This window comes from Lithobates pipiens, unplaced genomic scaffold (genome assembly GCF_037356315.1).
Source record: "Lithobates pipiens isolate NorthernLeopardFrog02 unplaced genomic scaffold, aLitPip1_a1.2 Scaffold_3, whole genome shotgun sequence".
NCBI classification, from domain to species: domain Eukaryota; kingdom Metazoa; phylum Chordata; class Amphibia; order Anura; family Ranidae; genus Lithobates; species Lithobates pipiens.
Window position 1 is genome coordinate 204,234,757 of NW_027507790.1, and position 10,028 is coordinate 204,244,784.

General features: G+C 46.9%; 1 protein-coding gene and 1 pseudogene across 1 annotated transcript in view; both read left to right on the top strand.

Moving 5' to 3' along the window:
• Positions 1–10,028, top strand: part of DHX29 (DExH-box helicase 29) — a 78,132-nt gene that overhangs the window by 41,705 nt on the left and 26,399 nt on the right. Inside the window, exons 15-16 of the mRNA XM_077462722.1 lie at positions 2,647–2,787; positions 8,456–8,600. Of these exons, the coding sequence (XP_077318848.1) occupies positions 2,647–2,787; positions 8,456–8,600 (286 nt within the window). The remainder of the gene's footprint in view (positions 1–2,646; positions 2,788–8,455; positions 8,601–10,028) is intronic.
• LOC143941747 (U2 spliceosomal RNA) lies at positions 3,557–3,641 on the top strand (annotated as a pseudogene).

Genomic DNA, 10,028 nt, shown 5'->3' on the forward strand with positions numbered 1-10,028 from the left:
CGATGCATCCCCACGCAGGCAGTGCCATTCATTTCTTTGGAAGGCAGCGGCTGCACATACACAACAAGAGAAGGAGGAAGTAAGAGAGGGGGAGGTCCATTTGTAGGCTGAAAATATTGTAAGCAAGCCTCCAATCACTGAATGTGATCAACGTTATTGGCTGTCACAATGATCACATGATCAAGAGCTATACTGACTAGTGGCCTGTGCTGCTAGTTCATAGGTGGAGCATTAAAGTGGGAGTAAACTACCATATCTGACTTGTACCTCTAGGTAAGCCTATAATAATGCTAGGTATTGTAAATATCTCCATAAGCGTACAGTTTTTAGGAGATATTTACTGTATATGCAGCTGATGATGCCATTGGCACATGCGTCCACCCGGCCATTCCTCCAGGGTCCTGTGCTGTAAACAGCAGCTCCCAGCGCATGTGTGGGAGTGACGTCATTGTGGCTCCGGCCAGTTACACAGCCAGAGTCTGCCGACCCAGAAATAAGATGGGTGAAGATGGAAGCAGCCACCAGCGGTGACAACACTTCGCTGGAAGGCTTGGTTTTCCTGTAAGTTTCACAAAATGTGCCAGTATGTGATGTCAGAAAAAAAATAAAACTCACCCAGCGGTTTACTACCGCTTTAAAAACCACTTAAAATGTAAGTTCACCTTTACAGAAAATCTGTAAGGTGAACTTACACTGGTCCCCCTTCCCATTGCACCTGGTCCCGCTAATCTGGAGTCCAGCGATCCCCTGCCATGACAGATCGCATCAACATTGTACCAGTCCTGGGGTTTGAAATCCCCCCGGCTTTCTCTCCTCTTCGCCTGCGCTGACAATGTAGGCTACACAGGTTCTGATTGGTTGGCACAGCCCATGTGATGGCGCCGACCAATTAGAATGCTCCTAAACGTACCTTCTGACAAGGTATGTTTTGGAGATTAAGCTGTGGGGGATTTATAAGCCCCAGATGGTGAGGCGGTGACCCAATGTCTCCTAGCAGGTGATCGCCATGCTCCAGGTCAGCGGGACTGGGTGGGGGGAGGAGGGGGCCTTTTGTAAGTTCCCCTTACAGATTTTTCTGTATAGGTGAACTTACCCTTTAAGACCAAGCCTATTTTTGACACAAGTTAAAATCAATTTTTTTGCTAGAAAATTACTTAGAACCCCTAAACATTATAAATATTTTTCTCAGACATACTAGAGAATAAAATGGAGGTCGTTGCAATACTTTGTCACACCATATTTGCACAGCGGTCTTACACTTTTTTAAATAAAATAATAAGAAGAAAGTAAAGTTAGCCCAATTTTTTCTATATTGTGAAAGATAATGTTACACTGGGCAAATTGATACCCAACATGTCATGCTTCAAAATTGCGGCTGCTTGTTGAATAGCGACAAACTTTGACACTAAAAAATCGGTGACGTTTAAAAATTTCTAGAGGTTACCAATTTTGAGTTACAGAGGAGGTCTAGAATTATTGATCTACAGATCACAGCGATACCTTTACATGTGTGGTTTGGCACAAAGTTTACATATGTGGGCACAACTTGCGTATGCGCTCGCTTCTTCTTTATTTTACTTTTTATTTTTACACTGTCCCTTTTAAAATAATTTTTTCGGGTCACTTTTATTCCTATTACAAGGAATGTAAACATCCCTTGTAATAGAAAAAAAGCATGACAGGACCTCTTTAATGTGAGATCTGTGGTCAAAAAGACCTCAGATGTCAAATTTACACTTAAAAGCAATAAAAAAATAAAATAAAATAAAAGTCCCTTTTAAGGCCTTTGGGTGGAAGTGACGTTTGACTTCTCTCTGGTCATCCAAGGGCATAGAGTCGAGTGGGGGCCATCATGCCCTCATTCGACTTTTTGCCCATCAAGCCACAGGACCAGATTGTCTCCCAATCGCGCTTCCAATGGCTTCAGTATGAGGCGGAGATGCCCAGGATGCGCATAAAAGTGACCTTGCAACAAATCTGCCGTGGAGACCACTTTTATCTTAAAGCCCACGGTGGGCAATTCCGGAAGTGGTCAAGTAATATTTTTTCACCATGGGGGGATTGTGTGTGAGAATGCTAATTTACAGACTGTGATAATCAATTGGTTAAAGCGGAGGTAAAATTTTTGTGTGAACCTCAGTTTTTCTGAACCCCCCCCCCACCTCCGGTGTCACATTTGACACCTTTCAGGGGGGAGGGGGGTGCAGATAGCTGTCTAAGACAGATATTTGCACCCACTTCCGGGCATAGACTCCCACGGGAGTCTACGCCTCTTCGTGTCCCGCCACGCTGTCTGCTGGGACATACACGAGTCTCAGAGACAGCGCGGACCATTCTCATTGCACTGCGCCACTCGCGCATGTGCAGTAGGGAACCAGGAAGTGAAGCCGCAACACTTCACTTCCTGATTCCCTCTCCCGAGAATGGCGCCAGCAGCAGCCAAGAGCCGAACAATTGCTCGGCTTCGGCTGTCGGCATCGCTGGACTCCAGGAAAGGTAAGTGTCCATTTAGTAAAAGTCAGCAGCTGCAGTATTTGTAGCTGCTGGCTTTTAATACATTTTTTTTAGGTGGACTCCCTCTTTAATCTCATAGTATATAGTATTTTTTTCAGCTTTTAAATTAAACTATTATTCATGTCTGTTCAGGTGTTCCATCTGGAGGATGCCATTGAAGAAACAGGATTTGTACTAGAGCAAGACTCTGAGTATTGCCAAAGATTCCTTGAGGATGAGGAGGAAATAACTCTTGCTGTCACAAGTAAAGGAGGCGTTAGTAAGAAATATCAGGTAATATGCAGGGCTGCAGCTGCCTCGAGTCTTTGTTTATGAAACAATTATTTGCACCAGATCATCTTAAAAACCCATCACATGCCTCAGAACAGTAAATCTATACACAATTATGTATTCATAGTTTTTGGATTATACTGCATTGCTGGAGTAAACCAATCCATGTAGAATGTGAAAATTTATTTGGGGGACAGTTTCAATTTTGCGGCAAAGTAATGCTACAGAGGAGCAGTGAGATACATCATGATACAGATTTTTGACATTACAGCCATAAATTCCTCATTTGACTGCTCTTAAAGTGATACTAAACACACAGTTTAATTTACATTGTCCCTTCTATTTCTGTATGTGGATTATGGCACTGTAATTACTTTGCTTAAAAAAGTACCTTTTTCCTAATCGATATACAGCTGTCACATGACCCAGATCTTTCCCAGCCTGTCTGCCAGTCACTGGCGGTGTAACGCCTCTCCAGCCTGTGTCTTAAAATTAGAGGGAAGGTGAAGCCTTTGTTAATCTACATGTAATATCCCTCCCCCATTGTGTTTAGGTGGTTAGAGGGAAGGAGGGAGTGAGCTGGTATTTACTACTTTGTATCATCCACTTGTGTGACTCTATAGTCATACGATCTGCTCAGATGTGATAGGAGGAAATTTCTCTATTTGAGTATTTACCTAAGCAATCTACCCAGCTGGTATCCAATCAGGCGGCTCAGTTGTTACATGATTTAATGGAATTTAAATTAGATTGGACTAATCAATCCTCCAGTATCGCTTCTCGGCCTTTTGGCTAAGATCAAGTGTAGTATCTGTTCTTATCAGTTACCAATAGGTGGCGCTTGCTTCCGTCCCTGTTCTACGGCGAGGTGGAACAGGGGTGGCGGTTGCTATGCAAAGCCTGTTGGTGTAAAGGTGACCCGGAGCGGTTTGTAGCCGGTTCGGGAAGCCTTCTGATGGGGGCGGAGAACCACTGGTCGGTGCCAGGGGAGGGGACCCTGGCAGACCGGCTTGGATTGTGGCAGCTTTAGCCCCAGTCAGTTTTTTGGGAGGGAACGCTTAGCTCTCCTGTTCCAGCAGGGGGGCGGCCTGTACCTTTCAAATATAATTAGGTAGGAGTGACGGGAGTGAGGGTTTGACCTGATGGCAAAGGGTCTCACTAAGCTCGCTGATCTCCATGCCTTTCTGGCTGTGGTGGGGGCTGTCGTGGTCTGGGCTGGGCTGTCGGGGATGCTTTTGTTGGAAAGCCCATGGTGATGTGCCCCTGGAGTGGCAGTCCAGGGGTGCCTTATATTCACTGTGCGTCTGCACCTTGATATTCGGCACCTAGGTCACGTCACCATAACACGCTTTTTTTACACCTGCCTCTAGGGCCCGGCCTTTTGGCTAGGACCAGAGGAATTTTTGATTCCTGGCCGGAGGGCCGGTCATTGTATTGCGCAATGGCCACTTTTCACTCTCCTCTTCACTATCCCTTCCTCACTTTTTATTTATTTTATTTGTGTGTGTTTTGTCACAGTCTGTCACTGCACGTGTGATGAGTAGGGTGTCGGTCCTCGGACCAATCCTGAAAGTCTTTGGGAGAGCGGACATAGGCCTTCTGGCTTGGTCCAATCTCCATTGGGGGGGCCTACCTTCGGGGAAGCCCCCATAGTACCAAGTACCTAGGAGGTTCTGTTTCGGCAGTCCTCCCGGGGAAAGGAGGTCTTCCGGTTTTGTCCGGGGACCACTTGTTGAGTCTGGTACCTCAGTCCCCATCTGGAGCCTAACGCCCCGGGGGATCAGGGTATGGTCCTTCTTTTGGAGGACATCAGACACCCGTCTGCACTTTTTAGTGTTTCACTCTTTATGTGTGTGCACTTTTTTCTTTGCACCGGGTGGAAGTTTTTTGGGTGTGTTTTGCACGCCACGGGATTTTTCAATAGAAAAAAAAAGGAGGAAATTCTCAGCATATAAACCCTCTGAAAATTGAGCATGTGCCACCACAGCTGCAAAATCCCTAGCTGAATTGGGGACATGAACAGAAGGTGGAGATAGGGAGCAGCCAAGTTTTTTTTTTTGCAAAATACAGAAAACTAATCTCATAGTGACTATGAACAGCATGTAATATACCATTAGTGATAGCTTTTTATGGTGTGGGTTTAGTCTGCACTCATGGCTACATTAAAGCTGGCCATGACCACTCTTTAATTCTGTGTATATTTGAGACAGAAATCTTTCTTATCTTCAGTAATAAATCTGTCCCTGAACTTTAACTGTTGCACTTGGCTGCCCAGTAATACAGACACACAGGTCTGAAAACCCTTTGCAGAGACATTGCGGGAGGGGACGCTGTCCGATTTTGTGAATAAACCTGACGCTAATTTGCTAGGTGCAGTTCAACTGGTGTTTAGGCTTACCTTCCTCCCTGCTCCAGTAATTGCGCCACTGACATCATCCTGACCGATTTCTAAGCATAATGCTCACGTGTGCCGCAGTCCTTATTCGTTTCTATAGGTAAGTATTTCTTATGGTGGTCACCAGCAGTCTCTGAGAGTATGGCTTACCCGTAAGGCCTCATGCACACGAGACGCAGTTAAACGCGCGTTCAGATGCAGTTGGACAGTTTTTTCAACTGCACCTGAACTCATTCAATGTTATCCTATGTGTCCATGCACACAGTCTCGTTTTTTTCCGTTTATATGCAGTTGCGTTTAATCTCGTTTTTCCAGAAGCAAAAAAATGCGTTCAGAAACGAAAATTTCTGCGTTTCAGACGCAAAACGCGGCTAAACGCGGCACCTGCGTTTAGCCGCGTTTGCGTTTATATGCGTTTTTAAAGGTGACCTTTTTTTTTTACATTAAAAATCTCAAAAATGATTGCAAATGATGAAAAACCATTAGAAAAATATTTTAAACAATTGCAATTGCAAGTGGACAATCCACAACTTGTGGCAAGTGACGTGGCAAGTGGACAATCCACAACTTGTGGCAAGTGACATGGCAGGTGGCAAGTGATGTGGCAAGTGGACAATCCACAACTTGTGGCAAGTGACGTGGCAGGTGAAGTGGCAAGTGACGTGGAAAGTGGACAATACACAACTTGTGGCAGGTGACGTGGCAAGTGACCTGGCAGGTGACGCGGCAAGTGACTTGTTAGGTGACGTGGCAAGTGGAAAATCAACAACTTGTGGCAGGTGACTGGCATGTGACGTGGCAAGTGGACAATCCATAACTTGTGGCAGGTGACGTGGCAAGTGGACAATCCACTTGTGGCAGGGGACGTGGCAAGTGACGTGGCAAGTGGACAATCCACTTGTGGCAGGTGATGTGGCAAGTGACGTGGCGAGTGGACAATCCACAACTTGTGTCAGGTGACGTGGCAAGTGGACAATCCACAACTTGTGGCAGGTGATGGGGCAAGTGATGTGGCAAGTGGACAATCCACTTGTGACAGGGGATGTGGCAAGTGACGTGGCAAGTGGACAATCCACAACTTGTGGCAGGTGACGTGGCAGGTGATGTGGCAAGTGATGTGGCAGGTGATGTGACAAGTGGACAATCCACATCTTGTGGCAAGTGACGTGGCAGCTGACGTGGCAAGTGACGTGGCAAGTGACGTGGCAGGTGACGTGGCAAGTGACATGGCAAGTGGACAATCCACATCTCGTGGCAAGTGACGTGGCAGGTGATGTGGCAAGTGACGTGGCAAGTGGACAATCCACAACTTGTGGCAGGTGACGTGGCAGGTGATGTGGCAAGTGACGTGGCAGCTGACGTGGCAAGTGACGTGGCAAGTGGACAATCCAAAACTTGTGGCAGGTGACGTGGCAAGTGACGTGGCAGGTGACGTGGCAGGTGACGTGGCAAGTGGACAATCCACAGCTTGTGGCAAGTGACATGGCAAGTGGACAATCCACAACTTGTGGCAGGTGACGTGGCAAGTGAACAATCCACAACTTGTGGCAGGTGACGTGGCAAGTGACGTGGCAGGTGATGTGGCAAGTCACGTGGCAAGTGGACAATCCACAACTTGTGGCAGGTGATGTGGCTGGTGACGTGGCAAGTGGACAATCCACAGCTTGTGGCAGGTGGCATGGCAGATGACGTGGAAAGTGGACAATCCACATCTCGTGGCAAGTGACGTGGCAGCTGACGTGGCAAGTGACGTGGCAAGTGGACAATCCAAAACTTGTGGCAAGTGACGTGGCAGGTGACGTGGCAAGTGATGTGGCAAGTGGACAATCCACAGCTTGTGGCAAGTGACGTGGCAAGTGGACAATCCACAACTTGTGGCAGGTGACGTGGCAAGTGACGTGGCAGGTGACGTGGCAAGTGATGTGGCAAGTGGACAATCCACAGCTTGTGGCAAGTGACGTGGCAAGTGGACAATCCACAACTTGTGGCAGGTGACGTGGCAAGTGAACAATCCACAACTTGTGGCAGGTGATGTGGCAAGTGACGCGGCAAGTAGACAATCCACAACTTGTGGCAGGTGATGTGGCAAGTGACGTGGCAGGTGATGTGGCAAGTCACGTGGCAAGTGGACAATCCACAACTTGTGGCAGGTGATGTGGCTGGTGACGTGGCAAGTGGACAATCCACAGCTTGTGGCAGGTGGCATGGCAGGTGATGTGGCAAGTGACGTGGCAAGTGGACAATCCACAATTTGTGGCAGGTGACGTGGCAGGTGATGTGGCAAGTGGACAATCCCCAACTTGTGGCAAGTGGACAATCCACAACTTGTGGCAGGTGCCGTGGCAAGTGACACGGCAAATACAAGTGTACAACTGCTCTCTATGCTGCTGCTGCTCACTCTGATCAAAATAGCAGAAATAGTAAAAAAAAAATGCTTAGAGAGCTTGGGGAGGGTCTACATGATGTTATCTTTATAAACGCGTTTAAACGCAAACGCGTCTAAACGCGGCATGCAAACGCGGCAAAATGCGCGTTTCTAAACGCGCGTTTCAGCTTTTTTTTAACAGAAGTTTCATCTGCGTCTCGTGTGCATGAGGCCTAAGAATGAATGGGTCCACAGTGCCTAGTATATGAAGAGGGGCTGTTGAGGCAATTTCACAAGAGTAATTGCTGGATTGAGGATGAAGGTAAGTCTCAGAACAGATGGGCCGATCTGAGGTGGATAGAGGACAATTTCACTAAATGTGTAATTAACTGTTTTGGTTATGCTTGGTTCAGTGCACTTGGGGGTACCAGCTGGATGATTATTCAATCCATGTGTGGTCTTCTTTGTTCAACAGAAGTCTATTTCCAAACTGACTTCTGTCGAACGTAAAGGTTGAAAACTTTTGTCGATCAGTGCCTTCAGCCAATTAGATCATGCTGCAAGAATACTATGTGTGTGCAGGAATCAGTTTTTTTTTTTTTTTTTAGTTTAGCCCCCTGGCCAAATGAAAAATAAATCATCAGTGTCCAGCTTAAGGTCCAGTAGGGGTTGCTTGGATCACAGAGCTGGCTAAACAGAATTATCATTTTTTAAACTAGTAAAACAGTTCATATAAAATAATTTGGTGTGTACATGTATTACTGTTGCAGGGAAATTACAGTTTTTAAGATACAGGTTTGATGTGAATGGTATGCAATGTAAATGAGTAAAACAAGTAAAGGACCTTGACATGCTTCTTGGAACTTTAGCACTCTTTACTGGTATGACATATAATGTAATTCATGTTTTAGGAGTTCATTCCTGTGCAGTCAGGTTCTGGGATGGAAGAGAACCCCAGTTATCAGATGTACAGCGCCCGCACTCGTCATGCTGTGTTGTATATGAACCCCAACAAAATAAACCTGGACCTAATTCTGGAATTGCTGGTCTTCTTGGGTATGTTACTACTGTTTCTTTTCACACAAATTAACAAAATCTTTTTCCTTTTTTAGAGAAACTGCATACTGCAAAGCAATGTTACAGAACCTTTATGGTATTTCCCCCATAAAAGGAATCCTGTACTTAGAATATATATGAGCTGCAGATTGATGGCCAGTATTTGACCTGGAATAAGTTGGCAGTAGTTCAGTTTTTTCCTTCACTCCACTAGCTGAATGTTTATGTTTAGTCAGTGACATTGCCAGACAGCATTCAGAATCTAGTCCCCCTCTCCTCACCATGCACAGCAAAGGTTATCTGTTTGTTTAGTTTATGGCATAGGCTTGCGCACGGGTTTTGCCTGCACACACCCTAATCACCCAGGCACCAGTATACGGAAGTGTGCGCACGCGAATCAGGTGGAAGGGGGACCCACTGTGGCTGTACCCTCATGCACCACAAGTAATCCATTATATTATATATTACTAGTGGAGTGAAGGCAAAAACGGAACTACTGCCAACTTATTCCAGGTCAAATACTGGCCATCAATCTGCACTGAATTCCACTGCATCATCGCCCTCATCTCCCTTGCTAGCCAGGCTTGGTGTGGGTTTTGTAGGGACACTGTACTGTGCCAATCCAATTGGCAGTGCCCAGGACAGTGTGCTGTATAAAAAGGATGGATGAGGCTTCCCATCCTATCCCTGCTGTGTCTGCCCTGCCCCGCACTCCACCCCCTGAGTCGCACACACTGCTGTTAAAGGCCTTGTAATGAAAGTGGCAGATTTAAATATACAGCACACAGCAGCTGTAGATCCTGGCTGCTTGAGCCTAGGGGAGACCAGTCTGGGGCCATGATTGTGAGTAGCAGGCATACTGAACACCCCCTTCTCTCTTACCCCTCCTCTATTCTCTCACCCCTCTTCTCTTTCTCCCCTCCTCTTTCTCTCTCTTTCTCCCCTCCTCTCTCTTTCTCCCCTCCTCTCTCTCTTTCTCCCCTCCTCTCTCTCTTTCTCCCCTCCTCTCTCTCTTTCTCCCCTCCTCTCTCTCTTTCTCCCTTCCTCTATATCTCTTTCTCCCTTCCTCTATATCTCTTTCTCCCTTCCTCTATATCTCTTTCTCCCCTCCTCTCTCTCTTTCTGCCCTCCTCTCTCTCTTTCTGCCCTCCTCTCTCTCTTTCTGCCCTCCTCTCTCTCTTTCTGCCCTCCTCTCTCTCTTTCTCCCCTCCTCTCTCTCTCTCTCTCCTCTCTCTCTCTCTCCCTCTCTCTCTCTCCCTCTCCCTCTCCCTCTCCCTCTCCCCCCCTCTCTCCCCCCCCTCTCTCCCCCTCTCTCTCTCTCTCCCCCTCCTCTCTCTTTCTCCCCTCTCTCTCTCCCCTCCTCTCTCTCTTTCTCCCCTCCTCTCTCTCTTTCTCCCCTCCTCTCTCTCTTCCTCCTCTCCTCTCTCT